The 25,207-nt window shown below is 43.2% G+C and overlaps 1 protein-coding gene across 2 annotated transcripts; it reads left to right on the top strand.

Annotated features, from left to right (window-relative positions):
* radil2b (Ras association and DIL domains 2b) lies at window positions 1-25,207 on the top strand. Of its 2 annotated transcripts, none has more exons than XM_080459308.1 (18): window positions 1-441; window positions 1,562-1,740; window positions 2,549-2,723; window positions 4,153-4,385; window positions 6,439-6,860; window positions 9,411-9,707; window positions 9,789-10,193; window positions 11,258-11,295; window positions 11,383-11,603; window positions 12,265-12,377; window positions 17,849-18,116; window positions 21,519-21,691; window positions 22,539-22,683; window positions 22,755-22,933; window positions 23,512-23,923; window positions 24,005-24,228; window positions 24,493-24,632; window positions 24,727-25,207. In XM_080459308.1, exons 1-18 carry the CDS (start codon window positions 323-325, stop codon window positions 24,818-24,820), a joined length of 3,837 nt encoding a protein of 1,278 aa, XP_080315434.1. In that variant the 5' UTR covers window positions 1-322; the 3' UTR covers window positions 24,821-25,207. The 2 variants fall into 2 exon arrangements, with proteins under 2 accessions (XP_080315434.1, XP_080315435.1); XM_080459309.1 differs by lacking the exon at window positions 1-441 and adding an exon at window positions 660-717 and having other exon boundaries at window positions 24,727-25,201.

The following is a 25,207-nucleotide window of genomic DNA, read 5'->3' as shown; positions in this document are numbered from 1 at the left end:
GCGCATCTGGAGAGAGCGGGTTCGTGACCAATTTGAAACATCCCTTGCGCATGATCTATCCACTTTCTGTCTTTTTTGAAAGCCCCCCCGAGACACAGTTTACACAGGTTAGAGGGGTACAGATGTAGCCAGAGCCTCAGCTGTTAGTCTGCATCAGCTCCAGCAGCTGGATGAGGGCTGGAAACATCTGCTCCGGAGTGCGTAATGACACGGGATGGACTGGATGAGACATCTCAGGAGTAGAACATGAGGGGGAACTCGGACTTCTGACTGAAACTGAAGATATAAACACACATCGAAGGGGATCGAGGTTCGGACGGGAATGAGTCAGATGAAGAATTCTTCCGAGGACCTGCGCTCTCTCCCACCGAGACCACCGGCAGCTCCCCCAAAGAGACGCTTCGCCAGGCTGGGAAGGAAGACAAGTGATGGCTCTCATATGTGAGTACATGGAACAGTCCGCATCTCCCCCTGTCACTCAGCAAACTTCAAACATTTTTCAAAATGAATCTGAACAATTAGCTCATTAAAACCCGCAGCTCCACCCATGTCTGAGCTCAAATGATTCGTAAATCTGAAAGCTGTGGACCTGTGTGAGGGTTAAGAAGCTTAGAGGAGCCCCGTGAAGGAAACAACACTTCATTCTTTCATTCCCCCTCCGACAGAGCAGGGAGGCATGCAGAGGGAGAGCTGAGGGCTCAGAGCTGCCACAGACACGTATGTACAGACTGCAGGGTGGAGGGGACGGAGGCTTTAATCATCCAGCATCTATACTGACGGGACGGGGTTGATTCTATCTTTTCATTTAATATGTGGTTTAATTTGATTTATTTCAGTTTAATTTTATTTAATCTTATCTCACTTCATCTGATTTAATTTAATTTAAACTGATCTAATTTATTGTGTGTTTTTTTTCTTTAATCAATTTAATTATTTTCTTTTCAGATGTCTGAGTCATTTAAATATTATTAATGTTATTTCTCATTGACTGTAATTTATAATATTTTGTTAATTTTTATGAACTGTGAAACAGTATATTCAAAATCCTTTAATGGTACATTTTATTAAAAAAAAAAATAACTTCATCTGATTTTATTATTAGGATTTATGCAATTTATAAACAATGATTGAAGATCCAAAATTAATTTTGTACTAATTAATGTTAGTTTATGTTAAATGGATTTATTGGGTTGAGTTTGTTGGGGTTTTGTTTTAGGTTAAAATAGATCATTTTCTTTTCATTAATTAATTGCATTTTAAAAGTTTCCCATTTTTTTCAATTTGATTACAAAAATCTAACAAAGGATTTTATTCACTTCATACTTGTTTTTATTTTATTTATGTTGCTTTAAAATCTTTATTTCCATTCATTTGGTTTTACTGTAGTTTAATTGCACACTTTTAATGTTACCATATAAAATATGGTTTGTTATCTGTTTATTGGATCAGATTTATCAAGATTTCTTTGATTAATCTTCATAATCCTTCAAATTAGTTTGACTAACTTTGACTAACCCACAGATAAGCCACCTGACCAGGTGTCTCTGGTGTCCTTCACCAGGTCAGCGTCTTCCTCGCCTGAGGCCGTCGCCATCAGACAGCCCAGCAAGAGCCGCATCCGTCGCCATAGCAACCGCCTCTCAGGGGTCTTCCAGCGCCGGCCCACCTCCAGCTCAGACGCCATGTCTCTGACAGCAGGACTCAAGTCCACCCTGTCCGTCCAGACCAGGAAGGGAAGCAGTACGTCTCTCTGACTTTAATTTCAGAGAGCATCTCCAGACCATCTTCCTCCCTCTAACTGACGTAACTTTAACTAACATCCAGGGACACAAATGAGGCCATGTTTACACATGAATGTGGAGTAGTCACTGGATACACAACTTTTTAAAAATGGCTCCAAAGTAGAACCTTTCAAAATAGTTCTGACTGTGTCTCCATGTGAGCGGGGGGAAAATGCAACGTTTCTGTACCTCTACTACTGTGCATGCCCGCCACGGCCACAGTAAATAGTTCTTATACACATGTGCTCGACAATAACACAAATGTTTGCCTTCAAGAGTGTCACGACTCCCAGTCCATATTCTCATGGGACTTGATATTTTATAGTTGAGAGTGACCTGGAATAACAATGGAACTTCAGCATCTGTCCATACGAAAGTCCGTGTACTCCCATTGTTCGTGTTTATAGCGTTCATTACAAAAACATGAAAACTCCATTCATTTCAACATTCCTGCAGTTAAAAGGACATTGTTTTGAAAATGTTGCAAGTAAACGTGAATCTTTATTTAAATAAAAACATAAAAAGGGTTTTCACTTAAAATATTGTCATATAAACAGGACCTAAAAGTAACACAAACTACAAGTTCCGCTTTATTGCAACTAGTTACTTATTTAGTTTATGTAATCTTGCACATCACTGGTCAAAATGTCCTAAACGTGATTTTTTTTTTTTAACGTTCTTTGGCTTTGCATGATTGCTGAACAGACACATTTAACGTGCCAAACGCTCTTGCATGGTCACTTATGAACCACAGCCTGTTTCTGCAGTGATCTCCACGGATGCATTAGTGGCGGACGACCCGTCTGAGCTGTCCAATCAGATCACGGCGCCGGGGATTCTCAAGATCTTTGGCAACGAAATCTGTGAGGGGGCTCACTACAAGAGCGTTCTGGCCACCATGCACTCCAGCGCCAAGGAACTGGTGAAGGAGGCCCTGGAACGGTGAGCACGCGGACTGTCTGCGCGCCACATGTTGCGTGCGTGTCCTCATGTGTCCATGTGAGCGAGTTCTGTCCTAGCGGATGTTACGTCGTCCAAATATCAAACCGCTTTGTAAAAGTGTGAAAGGTTGGGCCCTCCGTGTCGTTTGCGATCGCTGTGTTTTGGACCGACAAAGCCGACTCGACCCGTTGTTGTGTTTCATTTAATTGCCGTACAATGCAGACTGTGTGTGCGTGCCAGATTCTTCATTTAGCAGCACTGAAAAGGTCGAGGGAAAACCACAGACTGGTATGAGAAGACAGCCAGCGAGGCGGCCTCTCTGGAGAGTGCATGTCTGTCAGTCTCAGCTTACGTTGCAGCCAAAAACATAATGGGATGATTAATGCACGTGGTATTCGGCTTGAAGAGGAAGGGGGAAGTCAGGACTATTTTTTTCCCCTCCATGAATAAAATTCACTGTGAAAGTTAGATGTGCTGCATTCTTAAAAAAAAAACCATCAATCAGACTCCTGATGGTTTACTGGCTTTGTTGTATTGAGGTTTATTTATCAGATAATACAGTTGGCTTTATTAATGGCAGATATTTCTTGAGTTGTCGTTTTGAGCACTCTTGAGTTACACCATGGGTTCTTCAAGTACCGGAGGATGAGCATGACACATCACAAGGAATTTGCAACTTTACTGTCTTCAATATAATGAGGACAACTCCAGTTTAAAGCTCTGCAAAACCAACTATCCACTATACCTGGCTGTTGCCAGCAGGGTTAAGATACAGTACTGTAACATTCAGCATGTATGTAGATAAAAAAAAAAAAATCCATGATGAAGCAATTGGAAACCAAACAAAGTTAATCTGATCCATATCATTAAAATCATTTACTAATAATAATACTCTCCTGTACAGTATGTGCATTGGGAAAGGTTTTTGCACATTGCGAGGAACCAACAGATTTTGCAACTTTTTCTTACCCGAACAAAGTATTTTAGGTTTTTCAAACTTTTCCATTGGGTTTTACACGGCTTCAGTGTCTAATACTCTATTGCTCAATTGAGTTCAATGTTTTATAAATTCTCCATCTCCTCTAAAGTGTACGACGAAGTAGGACGATGTGTGAATGTGAAACTTTTCTGATATAAAAATGGGTTCTAGCAGTGTAGACAAGGCCTTAAGGCTCTGCAAACACATAACTCACCTGGCTGCCACCAGAAGACTAACACATCTACAAGTAAGGTGTTTGGTACAGTTCAGCATCCAGCACTGATACGTAATGAATTCACAGGCTTCATGGAGGAAATCTTGGGTTCCTTCTTCTCCTTTAATCAAGAACCAAGGCAGACTTGGTGGGAGTTGGTTCGTTATGGTACCGTGTCTTTGACTGTGATTGTTTTGTCAAGTATTTACATTCTGATTCCATCGGATGTGACGCAGGTACGGCCAGAGCAAAGAGGAGGCCGAGGCCTTTGTTCTCTGCGACACAATTGGCACCACCGGCAGCCATCAGTGGAGGACCGAAGGGTTCAGAGTGCTGGGCGACCACGAGAAGCCTCTCCTCCTGCAGTCCTTGTGGAAACCCAGGGAGGGTTTGGCAAGGCGCTTCGAAATCCAGAAGAGAAGCTCGGTGGAGGAGAAGACATCCAAAGAGAAGGACACCGTCACTGCTGGTACGTTTGAACTTTCCTAATGAGTGGAGACTCCATCGGATCTGGTCAACTGAGCTCCATCATAAGTTTTCTGAGAGACGCTTCCTACCTGGAGCGATGAGAATCGTGTCTTGAAATCCTGAATGAGATTGTCTGCTTGCCTGAATCTTTCCTATTACATGAGGCATTGTAAGAATAAAAGAACAGCCTCAGAGTTTTCACAGTAAAAATGTGGTTTGCTGGCACGCTGTGTTTTTTTCCTTTTCCAATGAATATCAGCCAAGCCACGCAGACCAAACTATAGTTTAATACGTCTACTGTTGCCTTATTTCTTTCTTTTCAATTCCTGCTACAAATTTGGATTTGTGTATCACCCCTTCTGCCATAAAACGTGACCTGTAAAACTTGAAATGTGATGAAGGCTGCAGACACACTGCGAGTTAATTAAGCCTCCTCTGGCGGCACGCCCTCTTTTAATACTGCAGGGCAAACCCCTACCTCGCAGAAGACTGTGCGTTTCTGGAGCGTGCTGTGACAGAAAGCGCCCACAACTTTCCGCCTCAATGCCCGACACAAAGGGTAAAGCTGGAGGGAGGGACGCTTTCTCTCACTTTTACACCCGTTTGTTGGGGAGCGGCCGCCGGTCGTGGTTGACACAGCTGCGGTCGCTCTGTAAGAGCGTGTCCTGTTATGTGTTTTTATGAATGGCTCTGCTTGTGATGGGCTTCTATCAGTGTCAGCTTGTGGAATCCTGCTTCTGTGCGAGCTCAGTTTTTTTTGTTGTTTTTTTTCCCCATTTCCATGAGCTGTTCTTTTTTTTTTTTCCAGGGGAGGTCTTTGTTCATGCACAAAACTTTTCCTTTTGCACGTCGACTCCAGCATAAACATGCTGTCTATGACCAGATATGCACGAGACGGCATCAGCTCGTCGCGCACTCCTTTTTGTAGTCGTCTGCTCCCGTTAGAGACTCAGAGCTACGAAGATGATGAGACTGGTGTCAAATTACAGAGCGCGCTTGGCTCAGCTTTTAAGGAGTGAGCCGATCCAGATTAGATGAAGGCTTTTAGGAAGCGAGGCCTTAAATATGCTGAGCAAAGCTGGTTTTAGAACAAAGATGAACTGATTGCCTTTGTTTAGATTTATTTCTACTTGTGATGGACTTCCATCAAGGTCAGCATGTGGATTTGGTAAATTTTCCCCTCTTTCATTGAGAATTCCCCTCTGTACAAAACCTCTTACTTGTTTTGTTAGGATGATGCTGGTGTCAAACTACAATTAGCCCTTCATGCAGCTTCTCGACATGTTGGGCGTTATTGAATTAAAAGAAGATGTTCAGGATGGCAGGCCTTAAAGAAACGCATGGTTTCACAGAGAGTGTTACCTGTGTAGAGGCTAAATATCTGTCAGTCAAACATTTGTTTCTGTCACGCTCGCAAGATGACGATGCTGGCACTTGATGCCGTTTGTAGACTAATTCAGTTTGCTACTAAAAGCTGTTGAATTGGGGTTACATGTATGTAAGGGTACTTTTAAAGAGACAGAATCTAATCACCTGCTTCCAGAGGTGAAGTGAGAAGCTTCACAAACGGCCATAATAAGGTAGATCGTGATTTTTTTTTTTAAACATTGGATGGACTTCTATCAGAGTCAGATGGCGGATGCCAATTGTTGGGGGGGGGGGGGGGGGGGGGGGGGGGTCTTATTTTTTAAAATTTCCATTAGCACTGTCTTTTTTTCCACTAAGGCCTGCTTCCTATACAGAGCTTTCCCTGTTGACTCTGGCATAAGCACTCTATGTATGATTGACCGAACGCGCGCACACACACACACACACACACACACACACACACACACACACACACACACACACACACACACACACACACACACACACACACACACACACACACACACACAAACCTTACCCAGCTTCAGGAAAAAAAATTAAACGTGTTGCTCTGTCACCACATTCCATTGCCAGTGTGCCTAATGTGTTTATATAGCAGCTCACTTGGTACAGTTTCACTACATTCCCAGGACCTCGTGTTTGTTTATCCATCCCCACCCCCTCAGGTATCAACGCCCAGGCCCGCAAGCTTCAGAAGAGCCGCTCCAGGGTGACCTCCACCTTCATCGAGAGGACCGTCGGCCGCAGCCAGAAACTATGGCGGAGCAAGAGCGAGATGGACCTTCTGGATTCAGACGGCAGCCCGGACCCCGGCGGCATCAGGGGGGTCAAGGATCGGCGCGAGAGTTTGACTCAACGTCTGGAACAGAACGGCATTCAGACACCGGCGGCCTCCGCCGTCCGGGACAACGGACCGCCGGCCAGAACAGAGAGCCACTGTCCGCCGGGGCCCCGCGGCGAGCATGAAGGAGAGGAGTCGGAGCGGGAGGAGACGGAGAGCAGCGATGATAACACCACACAGTACTCGATTCACCCTCCTCGTGACTGTCCCTACCTGCTGCTGCTGCAAGGCCGCAGCCTCACACAGGTATCCAAACACGCCAGGGGTCCAGTCACACTCACTTAGCTTTCAACACAACAACGTTTGGAGTCACTGAAATCTTCCAGATTTTTCGCGTACAAAGAGAATACTCAACTTTTCTGATCCCAAAAATAAGATAAATCAGAATCTTTCAGATTGTGAATCATCAAGATCTACATCTGTGGAGTTCCAAAACATGGTTAAAGCCTTAAAAATGACCATAATTGGTTCTTTTAATGCCACATGAACATGAATCAGAGTCACCAGATGTCTGGCTCACCATGGGTCACCATGGACCATCATCACCACCATGGATCAAACATTACTGCTGATATGTGTGTCTATGTCATGATTGTCTGTTTTTGCATTACCTTGTCTGTTCCCCTCTATTCGCTGTGATTGGCTGAAGTCCCGTCCAACCCGAGTTGAAAGAAAGAAGTGTAAAAGGCGGATGGATGAATGGATAGTTGGTAAAGTGTCAGGAAAGGTGTGCTCCTCTCATTTGAGCTTTGTTCCCTGGGAATTTGTCACCATTTAATGGCTTGTAAAAACAATAATCTTTCAGTCTCAAAAGAGGCAATGATCATCGTGCTATTTTCAAACACATTGTATGATTTGACGAGTTCGCCAAGTCAGCTTTCCTGACAGCAGTGCCATCGTTTGCGTTGAACTAACTCCACGATGTGATGTTGAGGGGAATAGAAATGATGTTGGTCATTTTCCCAAAGAAACAGTTGGTGGTTTTGACTTTCAGCCCATGTGGCATTAAATGGGACCATTTATAGACATAGTCACACATTTGTTAAAATATATAATTGAGGCAGCTTTTGCTGATTCATAGTTTAGAAAAGGCAAACACCTCAGATGATTAAAAACGATAATGAGTTGTTAAGACCATGATCCCGGTGTCAAACGACAGTGAGCACAGATTTTCAGTAAATCCATCAATCCCGACCGAGGGGTTTCCTGGAAGCTGACCAATCAGGATTAAATGGATTAATTCACCTTACAGAGATAAAGGGGCTTCATTTAGGGTAACTACAAGGGAAAAGTGGTGATCTGGCGCTGGAGGCAATAACAGCTAACAGTGGGTGAAGGCAGAGTAGAATCTGGATTCACATACACTGTGAAGGAAACCCATGCAAATGCTACGCTGAAAGGTACTGGAACTCAAACTCAAGACCTTCTCGTTCTCATCGCCGTACGTCCCAACCTGCAAGTGTGCGGCACCATAACAGGGAACTAAACCGAGCGGATCTGGGAACAGGTAACAGTTAATTCAGCTTCCATGGAAAGCTGCTTCACATGCAGTTTTTTTGGCTTCTTGACCAAATGTTCACATGTGCTTTGCATTAGACTGGAACTATATTAATGGGGCAAAATACACCGAGGTGCCCTGTAGTTACAGTGAAAATACACTCAGAGAAGGTGTTTCGCGAAGAGAAACCGACAGCAGAAATGTTGATGCCAGAGGTCAGGGAGCTGCTCGTAGAAAAACTCTGCGATCAGGAAACAGAAAAAGACAAACCTGCCACTGCTTCCTGACTGATTACGTGGAGTTTTTTTTTTTTTTTCAACTGCTGCACACACAGCAGCTACCTCTCACACATTACAGTTGATTTTCACTCTGCGTCACACTTGTTTTCCCTAAAGACCCATAACCAAAATGCGATCACACCCTCGGCCTGCGCTCCCGACACGGCTTAGTGAGCGTGTTTGTCTTAATTCAGCCGGTTAAATCTCTCCGGCTGGAAAAGACAAAGCATCACAAGGGGAATGTCAAACACAATAATCCCTTCACATTGTGCCCCCCACTCACCGGGTTTCATAAAACATTGTTTGCCTAATCGGGCTTGGGTGAAGACTGTTATTTTAATACGGGCACATGACCATGCTGCTAAGCTTTGGCTCAGAGGGACCGTTGTTATGTATTAACAAAATTGTGAGATGTTACACGTTTTCCTTGACTATTGATGACGGATTCCCTTTGTTTCTCAAGACCACAAAACTGCTTGCATCAGGCCTAGGTCCTGATATTTAACATGAACTTGGAGCTACACTGTGGGACAAATTCAAAGTTTGCTCAATCAAGGTTCTTCTTTAACGAGTACACACAACTCTATCACAAGTCTGCTGATGCCAGTGTTTCAAATTGAAATGTAACTTTGTCATGTCCATGAGCATCATGCTAACTAAGTTAGTTTAGTTCTGCCAATTTGAAAGTAAAATGAAATGATGAAATGACAAGCAACTTTTCGAAAACACTTCTACTGCACATGCGCACCACGGCCGTAGTAAATAGTTCTTCTGCACATGTGCGAGTAGATGAACTACACCAACAATGTTTTCCTCCACAGTGTCCATATTGTCCACATTGTCCTGGGATCTGGTAGTTTAGAGTTGACAGTCGCCTGTAATAACAATCCAGCTTCGTCATTTTGTCGTTTCTGCCATTTCCGTGCAAAAGGACATCATTTTCAAAACGTTGTAATAAACCAATCCACTGAACTGGGAATCTTTCCAGGGATAACGTCTGCTCCCTGTCTCTCCTTTCAGGATTTTGTCATTTACCTTCTTGTGGCACCAAACATGACCATTGGTCAACAGATGAACTCTGAAGACGCATCGAAAGCAGACATTCTTCTATCTGCCTCCGACATCCATCCCAGACACTGTTGCTTCCGTCGCGGTGGCGGTGGCGGTCCCACCACGCTCTGCCCTGGCCAGAACGCTGTGGTCACCAGGAACGGAGAATTATTGCAAAACGACATGCAGCTCAGCCCCGGCGACGTGATCGGTTTGGGACAGCACTACCTGTTTCTCTTCAAAGATCCTCTCGCGTCGACCCCCAAGGTAAGACGTTGCTCCAGTTATGATTATTACACATTGACTTCATGTTTCTTGATTTTTTCTTTTTTTTTTCTTTGAATGAAGGGGGTGAGTGGCATTCTTCCTGAGTCTGGCTTGTCGTCTCCTCCCTGGATGCTCGGTCACAATACTTGCCAAAATGGAGAAACACTCGTCTGCAGCACCTGCACGTCGACCTGCGCCGACCTCCGGAGCTCAGACTGCAGGCGGCGCATCAGCGACTGCGCCGCTCCGTTCCTAACCTCCCCCGAAGGACGAAGCCTGACTCTAAACTATGAAGCAGAGTACGAGGACCGCGTCGTCAAGGAGATCGTCGCTATGGGAAGTGCCCACAGCGTCATCGACCGGCCACCGTTGACTGTTTCCTTTCTGCTGTGCATGTGCGTTCAGTATTCAGCAGCATGTCTTGAAGCGTCGAGCCTCCGCAGGCTCCTGCTACTGATTTCCAGTGACGTTCAGAGTGCCGTGTGGGTAAGTCAGAGTCAAAGGTCCACTTCACCTGTAGGAAACAGTTTCAATTTACACTTGAAGTCAGCTGAAGTTTAAGGGCTCTATCTCATTGTGTGCAAAGCGTGTTTGGTCTTCGCTGTTATCGTGTCCAGAATCTTTCACTTTCTATTGGAGACACATTCAACCGACAGACTTCCCGTCTCTCTGCTCGCAGGCCATTAGGAATTTTCCCAAAAATATGATGCTGGGATTAAAAGGCCCTTTGACCAAATTTGGAAGCCAATATCAATTGCAATTATTCCTCAAATTTATATAAGTTGAAATGATGAAATTAATGTATTTTGATGGAAAAAGCTGAGTTTTGGATCTTCTTCAGTATATTATATCTGAAATCTTCGGGATGCCAAAAAATGGTAATCTCTTTGTAATTTTTTGAAATGTCAATATTTCAAAATTTCAGTGAAGGCTAATAAAAATGTAGACTTTTGTAAAGTTACCTGAATCTATACTTTTATCCAGATGGCATTCAGTTGTATGTTGGTATTTGACTGAAATTCCCAGTAGATCATCCTGAATTGGCTTTTTATCTTAACAAATCAAACCTTCAGTTGCCATATATCATTAGATAATGTGTTTCAAACGAGCATTCTGGTAGAGAGGATGAAAATCTTGTGACCTTTGACCCCCTCAAGTTGAACATCCCTGTTCTATGAGGTAAAAGCAGCTTTTTGGTCCTATAATGAGGCATGGTCAAGCACGGTCAAGCACACGGGGGGCATGTTGTTATCTTCAAGCAACAGACGGTTACAAATATTGTGCCTCGTCTAATCTGTCTCAGTCAGAAGTCAACGGTGCCATGTTTTCTGGGCAGAGTACTCTGTGACTGCATAGACCACAGCGGTCTGCAACCTGTAAGAAAGAAGAAACTTTTTCTTTGGTCACTTTCCACCAAAGGAAATCTCACTGGAGCCACACAACATATTCAAGCAGATTTCTTTAATTAAGCTAGTCATTTTCACTTTCAGAATAAGATACCATCTCTTTGTTTGCTTGATTAATTGAAAAATGTTTGTGTTTTCATGTAGGACCACACAAAGAATCTCGCTGCGGTTCAGCCTGAAGCGTAAGCTAAACTTCATGTTTCACCGCAGCCATTGATCACTTCTTCATACACAGCGAGCAATGTGGATGGTTTCCAATTGTGTTTCAGCCTCGGCGGAGAAAGCACGAACCCCGAGGACCACCTTGCTCTCAGCCTCGGTGAGGTGACGTCAGGGTTGCGCCCTCTGGTGGTGTGGATGTCAAACAGTCTGGAGCTGCTGCAGATGGTTCAGTACCAGCTGCCTCTTGTTGTGGAATGGAGAGTCCGAGAGGAGCAGGAACAGGACGAGGAGGAGGAAGATGAAGAAAGGAAAGAAGCTAAGAAGTTAGGTTAGTTTTATAGACTTGGGGGTTTTCAAAGTCAGTCACTAATGAAAAGCAACTCTTTTTATTTTTTTTTGTTACGTTTTGGCTCGGGAGTTTGCTCATCCTCTGAACTGTACTTCAATATGTGCTTGATCTAATAAGTAAAGGTGCTTCTCCATATTTTTAGGTGCTCATATTAAATATGCTGCATTATTGGGGGAAATCAGGTTTAAAATTAGCTTTCGGAGTATTGCTGTTCGGTTTGGGCTAAATGTGCAGGGTTATGCTTACCGGTGGTGCTGTCACGGTATACTGTTGTCACGCAGTGACATCTAGTGGTAACAGATGGTACATTGTGGTATATTTTGATATACAAGTCGCTTCTTAATATAAGTCATATGATCAGTCAAAACTAAAAGAAGGGTGATCTGTAAGCCCGAAAATATGGTACCTGTGAATAGTAAGAGGTTCTGGTGATTTTCTAGCACGTTAAGAACGTAAACGACTGCAAAATATCCTCTTCAAAGCTAATTGTGACCAAGACGAGAAACTGAAACTATCTTATTCGTAAAAATCTTCTCTTTGCCAAAAACTGCTACATTTACCGCGTATCTTTGTCCATATTTCACATTTCTTTTGCATAAAACAGTAAAGATGTTTATGAATTTGTGAATGTGTTTTCCAGCCCTGCTGGAGCTTCATCTCTCCCGTGTCCGTTCAGCCAATGAAGAAACGATAGCCGTCCTGGAGGAGGTCGTCATGCTCGCCTTCCAGCAGTGTGTTTATTACATCACCAAGGTTCGTATGTGAGGCGCAGCTTATAACCAGGATCACATGTTAGCATTATGTTACCATGACAACGTGTCTCTGATTTCAGGATTATTATTACTTCACTTCTTTCTGTCTCGTCCACAATGCTCACTCAGCTTTCTACACACACTTATAACCTCACACACCCACTGCAGCAGGATTAAAGAGGAGAACCATGCTACTCCAATCAAACTCTGGTGCGATGCAAGCGTGGAAAGAACAACTGCACCTTGTGTACTCACAAACTTGAGATACAAAAGGCACCAGTTGGTGCGATTGTTGGACGAGAGTGGAAGAGGAAGAAATGAATGCACTGAAATTTACATTTTGCTCTGCTTAAAATACCTGCCATGAATCAAGAAAATCAAAGTAAAGGTACACATGTTAAACATGCAGGATACCACCATATAGAGGCTGCACGTAGCTCCAGAAATAACCATAAAGAGCCAACAGAGAAGAGTCTGATCACAGTGATGGAGCCGCTCACTGACCATTATGATGTGTAGCTTAAGAAAAGTAAATAATCCGAGCCGAGTGGAGAATAAGAAGCCCTGTGAGTCACATTGACAGCTTCTAATAGAGCAAACTGCAACCGCAGGTCCACACTGGGGGGCTTTGTTGCACTGCAGACAGACGGGACAGCGGGAGTCTCAGTGTTTGTGTTTTTACGCCGGCGATGGGGAATGAATACCGTTCACATCAACCTTCGCATTGCACCTTTTTGTATGTTTATCCATGTAAAGACCCCAAACAAATAAACCAATCCCACATGTTGGGTTGTAGAGCAGCATCTATGATAAGGAGGGGAACAAAAATGGTCCTCAAATTTACATGAAATTTTACAGTCGGACTAAAAATTGTACACAAAATGCACATTCCTCTTTGTGCAACTGAGATTGGATGGTTAGCAATAGTTAAATCGTATCTGTACTGGATGGATTTTCTTTGGTTTCCTCTCGCAGTCCAAGAACATCATCCTTAGTGTAGAATTAGTTCCCCTAAATTGGCTATAATTGTGAAAGTATGTCTGTCCGTGGTCGTCTTGTTCCTGCATTTTGCCCAGTGTTCGCGAGCAGTAGCCCGATCTGATAAATCCAGATAGAGGACGATAAAGTGTGTAAGCAGACTGAGGCAACAGCAGTGTTCCCTGTGAAAACGCAGTGATTTTGCATCTTCGTTTCAGAAAAGTTTTAAGCAACTTTGAAGTCCTCCGATGACACCCTTGTGCATTGTATTTAAATGAATGTGTTCTAAATGTCAGTTAACACATTACTGAAGCTGTTTAAGCAGTGAGTGGTGAACATGTGTCTTTGTGTACGATGTGCCCTATTCCCACAGTACTAATATTTCATGGTAGCCTTCAGTTGTGCACCACACCCATGGAAGCGAGCCCAGGAAAGTTTCAGACAGATTTCCAGTGGAACTGTGCGGGTGTGGGTCCAAAAAGAACTACTAATGAGGAGATCGGCTTATTTACGATCATACGATGACATCCAGCTCGTTCTTTCTGCCAGTGTGTCTGAGGCCTGAAGTTTAGCATGAGTTTGGTTCTTGCCAGCCGGACGTCCACGTCCTGATGAAATCCTTCTCCTGTATCAGGAAGGAAGGCAACGAGGAGACACTGGATCGCTGAAGAGGAAACTATAGGAGTTTTCCTCATACATTTCAGCTGGAGGAAGTGGTCGCCTAACTACTCGTTTGTGAGCAAATCCAGAAATAATCTAAAAAAAATGCAACATTTTATGACTCATTTTGTCTTAATGCAACTCTGAGATGCTTAGAGCTGAAATCTGAATGAAGACACCGATGGCAACTTCAAGATAAAAAAAGATTGAAAGAATGAATTTCATTCTTTTTACATGGCAGCAGAGAGATAATTAATCAAAATAAGCTTTCAAAAGAACATTTCACCTTTCATTGTGGCTAATATTCAACTTTTTTAAATTTACACAGTTGCAAGTCTAATTCAAAAAAAAAAAGCTCCTGATAAGGTGCGAGGCTTTCAGGAGGAATACGTGAGCCTATGACAAGAAAGTACACGGTGCAGGGTCAGGAAACTGCGAAGAGGATGATTTTGGATTTGGAGTCATTCATCTTAAAAAAATAAAATAAATAAATAATCCAGTTTCACATAAATATCTGTTCTTCCAGATTTCAGAGAGACGTACAGTAGTGTGTCATCTGCATAGAACTGCAAGTAAAGCGTTGTGAGAGGGTCACTCATCATCACATTTTATCTAAGAAATGTGGCAAAAGCAGAAGTTAGCTTTGGCCGTGCAGAAAAAAAAAAAGTTAACAAAGAAGCAGAGAAAAAGCACCAGAAATGGTAGAAAGGAATGAGTTTACAAGGATGAGCGAAGTGGTGTGTGGTGCGGAGCAGGTGTCTGTGTAAGCTAGCAGCTAAATCAAACCTCTGGGAACAAAAAGTACAAACATCAAGCAAAGAAAGTACATAACGGGGAACTGAACAGGTAGTCCCTTCATAAAAAGTTGTCCCACTGACCACTGATCCACATGTTTTGCTTGTTTTCACACTCGGCTGGTTTTCTTCGGACATGGTCTCGATTCGTCTTGGTTTTTCCAGGCGTGTCACACCATCCATCACCACTGTCATTTCTCAGAAAACCCAGATCTATAAAGCCTCAGCTAAAACCAGGTGGTTCCCCTGTGCTGCCCACTCAGGGGTCTCAGGGGTCTGCAACCCACCGTTCCAGAGCCACATGTGGCTTTTTAAGCCCTCTGTACTGGGTTCCTGAATTTCTCACTAATTTATGTGTGAGTAAACACTTCATAACAATATAGTAGAGACTGTAGTGCGTGTGCCTCTCTGGCACTATCTCTAAATGTGGAGTTTCTTAATGCATCTATTGATATGCTGACCATGGTTAAATCAAAATAAAAAAAAGTCTCAGTGGAAAATACAAGAAATCTATTCAATGACAGATGCTTTCACTATATAACATCCTTGTTTGCGTGTTCGTTGGATGCGTGGAGAAAAAGAAGAGTAATGGTTAAACATACGAAACTTACTAAAACAGCTCTAAGCACTAAAACAGTATACACTTACAAAACACCATGCCATAATGGCTGAAACAGCTAATTGGCTAAATTGGCTTAAACAATAGCTGTTTAAGCTATTGTAAATAAAATGGTAGCAATAGCTTAAGCAGCTAAATTTGCTAAAGCAGCGTAAACAAAAATCAAAAATTGTGAAAACAGCTGCAGCAGCTAGCTAATGGCTAGCTAATAGTTAGAATGGCTAAAACATCCAAGTGAATGGCTAAACTACCTCAAATTTCATTTTTTAAAAACTATTTTAGTTAAAACCACTAAAAGTCAATTATGTAAAAAATTGCCCCTCCCCCTTTTTTTTTTAAAGCCAAAGAAACAAAAATGGTTAAAATGGCTGTAGCAGGTAACTAGTGGATAGCTAACAGTTAATGAAATAAAATGGCTAAATCAGCTAAATGGAAAAAATACTTTAAACATTACTTGTTTCTGCTATTTGAACAACAAAAATAGCAAATTATTCCAAAAACAGCCAAAACAGCTCCATTATCACAAACAGTGAAGAGTGACCGCAGCTACAGAATGGCCAGCTCACGGCTACGATCACTAAAAGTGGTAAAACAGCTAAAAACCATAAAATATCAGCAAATCATATCTGTAGTTCTTCTTGTAAATACAAATAAGCTTATATGAAATATTTTAGGTGAGTTTGTCTTCAGATTACATGTTCATAGACAGGCAATCTTTATTTTGTGTAAAGTATGTGAAAGGGTTGTAAAATGTGACAGAAGAAACTTCAGACCTCTAGGCTGTCCTCTCCCACCGGGTTCACTGGGTTCAGAGGACTTGTTGATTTGTAGCTGAGCTTTTTGTGGAGGAGTCAATCTGACTCAATCCCAGTAGTGGGAATTATATGCTAGCACTCTATATAGCCAAAAACAATGCGAACATTGTATCTCGATATATGGATTCCGTTGTGACCCCTCGATTTAATGGACATGCCCACTAATAAATCTCAACATGACCTCTGGATGTTGCAGTAAATCTGCTTGTAGCCAACGAACAGCATTTTAACAGGGATGCTGTTATTATTGTGGTGAAAGACATTTATTTGTAGAATTTATTAGAATGTATTTTCAGTATTATAAACCTTCTTAGTTCTTGGGATCGTTACTGAAACTCTGGGGTGAGTTCCTCTTCTTTTTACCACAGCTTTGACTGTGAGAGATCATCTCCCATATTGTTGTTTTTTTCCCCCAAACACTCTGTTGCATAACTTCGTTCACCAACACGTTAAAATCACATTTCAGTTTGTGCTTGTCGTGGCTCAGCTCCCCATCTGATCACTCCATGAAAAACCAAAAGAGTAATCTGTTTGTATGAGCATGCAAATCAGCATGCTTCATACAAGATCTCAGTAAATCAGACTTCAAAACTCTACTCTACTAGTTTCGCAACAAGCTTTTATCCAAACTGTAAGAGCAATGGTAGCATTTTGCTAAATCTGTGTTTATGTTGGGAGATTTCCTGCTCATCCGCCGCGATATTCGTCTTTCAGCTCCGGGACGGGAAACAAAAGGCGCCACTGGTGAACAGCTATTCCGGCTGAAGACATGTTGGGATGAATCAAGGCGCACTTTAACAGGCTTGTGGGCAGACTGTGTGTTTACTTGTCCATCACGATGAATGCACAAACAAGCAGACGGAGCACTTTATGTTGTGACCCCGAGGCTAGTACATGGATGCATGCGGTAATCCCAGAACCCAGCTCTCGTCGAGTGGATGGATCTTCTCCAGCTTGGCTCAGCTGAGCGATATTTTCCAAACTGGCAGCCCTTGCATTATTATTCAGTTTAATGCTCACCCATTTCCATTGTCTCATGTGCAGCGAGAGCTGCGGCTGTTCTGCTGTTCGGGCTCGGCCCCATTGGCCTACATGTAAACCGATCCTCTGGGGTTGATTCCTTCAGAAGTCTTCACTCAGCAGTCCTTGTTGCAGCACCATGCCAAGCCCACATCAGCCACTTTCAGCTTTTCAGGAATGTGGATCTCCGGCTGGCGCTGGCCTCGGATGCTCGGTGGGTGTAAGAGTGAGATCGGAGGGAAAGGGGGGATGTCTGTGTACAATTAGCCCGAACAAAGGTGTCCTTGTCCGAGGTTCCTCTAAAGAGCACCAGTGGACCTTTGGTTGGGCTAGAGGAAATGTGGAAGACTTTGTCTTTTTTCAGTTTGTGTCAAATTAATCTTATATCAGCTCTGCAGCAGTGTCAGAGACAGACATGCATGTGCTGTATGGGTGGTCTGAAATCTCATTTGGTGGGTTTCATGTTTTAGTTCGGTGATCAGAGCAGCCACTGCGCATTGTCAACTTTTCCAACCTCAAACTGACCCACAGGAATCATCAACAATCTCCACATGGACTCATTCACTTTTTTATGTCTTCCCCTCAGCTCTTGTATCCGATCCTGCCAGGACTGCTGGACTGCAACCCGTTCAGGGAGAACTCCGAACCACAAGAGTCCGTCCAAAGTGTTGGGTTCCCTGTGGCTAGCTGTGGACTGTGGGTCCCCGGGGAGATCCGGCGGGTGTTGGACGTTCTGACCGAGACCTGGACGCTCCTGTCAGACTGCCAGGTTCACCCAGAGATTTCCTCTCAGCTCCTCGGCTACCTCTTCTATTTCATCAACGCCTCGCTCTTCAACTCGCTCATGGAGAAAGGTACGAGCAACATTTATTTTTTTGTCAGCTGCACCAACCCGTGCTTTCGGGATGTTGAGTTTGGCTCATGTGAGTCGAAGAAATTACCACTAATTTCTACCAAAGAAATTAAGCAAGCAGTTTTGTGAAAAAAAGGCCAAAGAGTGGTGGGACAGGTCTTCTGTCACAACAAGAAAACCCCAGTTTGATTCCTCCTTCAATCTAACGACAACACGATGGGTTAATAATAAGAGACCTGTAATTGTTCTCAGACATGAAAGGGTCTTTATTTTAATTATCTCATGATGTGATAACTTGTCAATGTTGTGTCCTGGCTCTGTAAAAGAGCTGCACAAGTTCTAAATCGAGTAAAATTCCCAAAATACAACAGATTACAACAATTACTTGACGGCACAAACCAAATTCATACTGATTCACAATTCATGACATTATTCCTGTGAGAATTTAAAGCCTTATTTCATCAGAGATTTGTAATCCAGAACCACATTAGGGCACTGCGGAGCTGATAGGGGTCAAGGGTCTTGCTCAGGGACCTGCAGTGGTGGCCTGTCCACTGTGGGAATCAAACCTGCAAACTCCTGATCCCAAGGTCATTAGCCTCTGGTCTCTGGGACACCACTGCCCCAACATAATCTGTCAATAACCTCCGGGTTATGGTCCCGGCATGCTTTCCATGGACACCTTGACAGGATGAAATCGGGAATCAAACCTGCAACCTTCCACCGGTCAGGCAACGGAGGGCTTCACTTGGTTCAGGAGTGAGAGCACCAGAGCCTCTTGCCCATATTACTTAATCCAACGGGGATCCACACTCTCATTCACAACGTTCCAGTTTAGAGACTCTAAGTTAGGAGAATGCAACCCACAGCTTTTGAGCAAAATAAGGGTTTTTGCAGTGGCACCTTGAATTTTACAAAAAAAATCATTTGTAAATAGCTATTTTTATTATATTTGCACCACAGACAACATTCTAAAAGGACTCTTAACACCTTTCTAAAAACAAAATAAAGTAAAGTTGCTGAAATTGCTAAAAACAACTCAAAAAGTTAAAACTGTTAAACTACCCCAAAATTGCTGAAATTGTTAAAATGACTATTTGCAGCAAAAATAACTTAAACCTCTGGAACATGTAATGAAAAAGCTAAATATCTTTTGGTTGTAGTAAAAACAAATGACATCATGGGCTGTGTTATTCTATTTTAATGAATAAATATATGTTGTTTCCCCAGATGACACTTTGTTTGCTGGAAATTAGGAAAAGAAAAGAAAAAAGGTTGTAAATCTTGTAGACCCTAGATGATTCAAGTAAAAAGCATGTTTTTTGGACTTTGAGAGAAAATGAGAATACTCTGAGAAAACTCATGCGCATGTAAGGAGAACATGCAAACTACTGGTGACAAATACAGTATAAAGTCTCAGTAAACATTCAGGAGCACTTTGTGTGTGTGTGTGTGTGTGTGTGTGTGTGTGTGTGTGTGTGTGTGTGTGTGTGTGTGTGTGTGTGTGTGTGTGTGTGTGTGTGTGTGTGTGTGTGTGTGTGTGTGTGTGTGTGTGTGTGTGTAGCAACTTTATACACATATTACCCGATAAACGTCTGGCATGATGTATGATCATTCTCGGAGGGAACTTGTAGATTCAGAATAACGTTCCTCAGATATTTTCTCTTTAACTGTGCAGTGTGGAGTTACAGTGTGTCCTGAAACTCAGCCCAACATGAGGCTCTGTGGTCTGATACCTGCCTGCTCAATTAGGAGCTGCTAACCTCAAACATGTTCCCTCGCTCAAACCCCAAAGGGCAGGCGTGCTGAGCTGGAACCATCCTGCCCCCTTGTGGGCATCCAGTTTTACAGCCGCTCTGCTTTAAATGACCTCAAAAGTGTAATAAACTTAAGCACTCCTCCTGAAGGAGTGTTATTTCCTTCCCACTCCCCCAATATATCCTCTAGTTCAATAAATGACAGTTGATGTGCAATGAAAACAGCATTTCTACGTTCTGTGTTAAGGTCATTGAGGTCATAGAGGTGTTTTTAGACATTCTGAGAATCTTTACTGGGTATGGGAGCAGAATGTACGATAAGTTATTTGTGGTATTCGGAGTATTAGGTGTTGTGGTGGTAATTAGCAGGTAGGAATATATATGGTGAGAACCTTTCTTTGTCGGATCAGGTGTTCCACCCAGAAGGAAAAACAAATCAGGACTACTCAGGAGGTTCCAGGTCTGGAGGTTTTGGAAAGATGCCAGTGGAATTGAAAGGATGCAAATAAATGGACAAACTGTTCAAATGGACTTTCGGTCAACAAACACAGCAACAATCTTAGTGTCAGTTAGATAAATCCCAATGGGAATAGAAAATAAACTGATCTGATCCAAACTGTTCAAAGTTACACGGTGGGATTTTCATGAATGAGGTTAAAAAGTTCAAATAGACTCAAGAATGAACTGATTCGATTTTATTGGTTTGTCTCCTGTGTTCTTGAATGCAGCATCTCATTCTGACCTAGGAATTGTCTTTGGAAATATGATAAGAAAGTTTGCATGGAGTCAAAGATGGAATGATTGTGAGTGGTGAGAAGTTGCAATTGAATTGTGGGTTTACAAATACAATGTGATGGGAATGTTTATATAAACTCAAGAATGACCTGATTAAATGTTGGATATTCCAGGGTAAGGCTTCACATCTGTCCTAGTTTTATGAATGCTACATCGGAAGAAAAGCTTGTGAATGTCTTTGAAAGTTGTGGGACGTTTTACATTGACTCAAGAATGAACTGATTAGAGTTTGATGCTGACATGTCACAAGATTACTTCACTGTGACGTCACATTGTCCCATTCTCAAAGCTGTGACGTCCGAAGAAGGCATTAAGACGTTTATATTTTTATCAAATGTGGTCGGAACGTTTATATAGACTCAAGAATAAACTGATTAGGTGTTTGTTGTGGAAGATCACAGCATAAGTAAATTTAATTGTTCCCAGTTATGTGAATACTGCATCTCAAGAAAGACTTGGGAACAATTTGTGTGAATTTTCACATTGACACAATAATTAACTGATTGGCGATTGAAAATGAACAGCCACAAACTACCCATGAATCCAATTATTATGAGTGTGATGCTTCAATAACACATCTATAAAGCTATCAGATGTGTGAGTGTTTATATAAACTGAACTGATTTGATTTGGTTAAAGATCACAAGGTAAGTCCTCACATTTGTTCCGGTTTTGTGAATGCAGCATCGTCTGAATTTTGTCAAACATTAACTGATTAGAGTTTGGTGGTTAAAAGGCCGTGTGGAGCTCCAACCCCACGCACCGCGAACTGAGCCTCCAGATTTATGAGCAGACTGGGGATGGCTGCTGTAATTTCATTTTAATGAACAGACACTCTCTTGTGCACACAGGCTCGGAGCCAGGTTTCTACCAGTGGTCCAGAGGCGTGCGGATGCGGGCCAACCTGGACCTGATCCTGGACTGGGCCCACGCAGCCGGACTGGGAGAACTGGCCTTGGAGCACACACACACTCTGTCATCAGCCATCAATCTGTTGGCTACGCCCAGAAAGAATTTACTGCAGGCAAAGCACACACTCACACGCACACGCACACGCATGCACACACACACACACACACACACACACACACACACACACACACACACACACACACACACACACACACACACACACACACACACACACACACACACACACACACACACATTCAACACAAATCCAGCTCTAAATCATCATTGGACACTGAATCACACAGTTTTTGCTGAGTGGACAGAAAATTATTTCTTTTAATAATAAATTACTCTTGTTCGGTTTTGTATTTATAGTTCCACAAGAATAGACTTTCATTTCTGAAGGACTGAAGGAGTCATTTGAGACGTTTTGCAGTCGCAGACAGCTGAGAGGGGAACAGTAGCTTACAGACATGAAAGCAAAGTAAACATTCCCTTTCATGGTTTTGGCACTTCTTCCTTTCTTTCTTCCTTTCTTTCTTTTTTGCAGTGGATCGAATTGGGTTTAGTGGGTAAATGTTGTAAACTTGCTGGTAATGTAGACTAAACCACTGCGTAGTAGCCCAAAGCTTCAGTTATTGTTGTGTTACTGTTCCTCTTGATGCTTCTTTGAGTGACTCAGTAGGATTTTACACCAGAGGCATAGAAAACCCTGTGGTTTCTGGCCATACTCTGCATAATAGAGCCTGAGAGTTCTGCCCCCTCCGGGTTGGTGGACCATAGTCATCAAACAGATTATCCTAAAGTCTTGAATCCACTCGCTGCTGGTATGATGAGCATTGGGTGCTGCTAAAGGATGGATTGAGTGACTTTTGCAAATAGCAGCAGCAGGTTAAACATTGTTTAGTGGAATAACAGCTTAGCCGAAACTAAAAGTTCTAATCCCGGTTGTTGTGCAGGCATCCTGGGCGACGTTGCGCTCCGACCACCCCGCCCTGAGTCCAGCTCAGCTCAACCACCTGCTGACCCTGTACAGCCCGATGTCTCCCTGCAGACACGCCTGGACGCCGGCGGCTCCGGACCAGGCTGCAGCCGTCCAGACCGGTGAGCGTCTGATCATTCTGCATGACGAAACACGAGGAACGTCTCACTTCTAACACTCATGTCTTCCTCAGCCGACCTCCTGGAGAGCTTCGACACCCACCATCCTCTGGTGCTGCCTGACGGGGGTTACCAGCTCCAGCTGAGGCGGCCGGTGGCAGATGTTTCTCTGAGGGAACAGCTGGACGTGCTGAGGGAGTTTATATCCCAGTTAAACGTCACAGCTGCAGAGGAGAACCCGCCACACAAAAATGTACATTTACTTCTTAAAATAAGGGTTGGAGTTTGCATGTTCTACTTGTGTTTGTGTGTATAGGTTTTCCCAGGGTTCTCGACGGATAACTCAACTCCAAAGAGACACATGTTAGATTAAGTTCTGCCTCAAGACTCCAGCATAAAGCAAGAATAGAAGATCACTGAATGGGTCGATTTGCCACGACTGTTGAATTTCTCATTTATTCATCTAGTTTTGCATTTACACAGCAGCGTTTTCAAAACCATGTTACATAGAAATGACAGACATGCTGAAAACGATGTAGTTAGCATGCCAGGCCACCAGTTGATGCTGCTGTTTGTTTTCGATCGTTCGCATTTTCTGTGGCTTCAGACACATTTTATTTGGTGGAAAATTACAAGGAAAATGTCTCTTTTAGTCATAAAGGTTGCTCATTAGTGGTTGAGGTAGAAGATGTGTCGCTATGCATTCCAATATAGATTAAAAATGGAGACTGTTGACTTGACGTAATCAGCTAATAGTTATGATTATTAAAGGTCAAAATAACACTTTATGGTAAAATGTGGTTTTCGTGTGGATTCTTATCTTTCCTTCAGGGTTGTTCCATTCAGACGGAGGGAAAACCAACTAGGACAGAAGTTCTTTTCAACACGACTCTGGAACCTTTGAATGCATCGCCAGATGAGGTGATCCTATCCGTCCAAAACCACCAACCAAGCTGTGCTGCCTCTGTTGCCTCACCCCCCTCACCCCCTTCTCCCTCCCTCTCCTGCTACCTGGATGACTTTGACTCCTGTGGTACAAACATTCTGTCCCAGAAGTTGAGAAACCTTGAGCTGCAGACCAGAGTGAGTGTGACCAGGTCGTCTCTGGACCCTTCATGTCTCCTCACTCCCCCAAACACCCCTCGCCTAGAGGATCCTGTTGATCTCATGAACCATGACAAGAGGACGGAGGACGATGACGAGGCTCTTCCCTGGTCCTCTGCTGTTGATGTGCAAGATGAAGGTACAGGAGGACGTTGACGTGTTTGACGTTTGGGTTTGTAGTATAAAGAAATTAAATGGAACTCGTCTGATTTCTCCGTAGGCGGATTAGTGTTTGAATGTCTTGCTGCACTGAAAGTCGACCGCTTAAAGTCAGATTCCAGCATTATGCAACGACTTGTGGAGCTAAAGGAGGAAGAGGAGGAGGACGTGGAGGAGGAGGAGGAGGTGGCGGATGATCATTATGACGAGGACAACGATGAGGTTTTCAGCTTGGAGCTGGAGCGAGGCCAAAATGGACTTGGTCTTGCCTTGGTTGACACAAGGGTAAGAGAACTAAGTCCTAAGAGTGAGAAAACGCATCTTCCCAAGAGATGTAGATGTTCAAGACATTCAAATATGGTAGGAATCTGGACAGACTGGTAAATGAAGAGCAACCTTCAGTCCCACTTCATGGACCCAACAAATTTAACCCCAGAACTTGTAGAAGATTTTCATTTCAAACCTTTAGAGTCCATGTCTTCCTCGTTAACTTGTGCCCATCTTGAGTGTTTTCTTGAGGACTCAGCGTCTTCATCTCAACGGTTCCAGGACACGTCGATGAAGGTGAAGGGGGTCTTCATCCGAGCGGTGGTCCCAGACTCTCCTGCAGCTCGGTGCGAGAAGCTGCTCCCAGGAGACCGGATCCTGGCTGTGAACGGAGTCAGCCTGCTTGGGTTGGACTACCAGAGGTCAAAAGAAACCTGCTCAGTGTCTTATTTTCTCCTTCTTCTTCTTTTTCTTCTTCTTTTTTAATTTTCGCTGACTTGTGCTTCACCTCCTCAGTGGGAAGGAGCTGATCCAGTCGTCCGGAGCCAGGCTGAGGTTACTGGTTTCCAGGTCCGAGTGGATGGTCAAAGCGATCCGCGCTGAATGCTGACGCTGCCCCAGGAACCGCTGACCAAGAGAGCTTGTTGGACATTCGAAGATGTGGACAGCGACTTAACGACAAAATGCACTATGAAACAAGCCACATCCTGGTTAAAAAGGATTTAGAGCTTCTTCTTTTTTTACATTGTTATTGATGGAGATACTGATTTGAAGGAGTTTGCTTGATATGTTCATTTTTTATTTGATTTGTTTTATTTGAACTTTCTTAACACTCGTCCATTCAGTCATTTCTGCATGACCTTTAAGTCCTACAAGGTATTCTGGTTATATAGAAGCTGTGACCTTAATATGGCATAATTGTCCATGCCTACGAAGACACATTGTTTAAAATAAGCACTCTCTATATGTGAAATAATAAAACATTGCGTCATGTTTC

This window comes from Lipophrys pholis (assembly GCF_963383615.2).
Source record: "Lipophrys pholis genome assembly, chromosome: 1".
Taxonomy (NCBI): domain Eukaryota; kingdom Metazoa; phylum Chordata; class Actinopteri; order Blenniiformes; family Blenniidae; genus Lipophrys; species Lipophrys pholis.
The sequence above is the reverse complement of the archived record's forward strand: the minus strand, read 5'-3'. Positions and strand labels throughout refer to the sequence as shown.

Coding starts and splice junctions, on each gene's coding strand:
- radil2b (XM_080459308.1), top strand. CDS start 323: ATGAGTCAGATGAAGAATTCTTCCGAGGACCTGCGCTCTCTCCCACCG. Junction 23,924..24,004: donor TGTTGATGTGCAAGATGAAG/GTACAGGAGGAC, acceptor ATTTCTCCGTAG/GCGGATTAGTGTTTGAATGT. Junction 24,229..24,492: donor TTGCCTTGGTTGACACAAGG/GTAAGAGAACTA, acceptor CAACGGTTCCAG/GACACGTCGATGAAGGTGAA.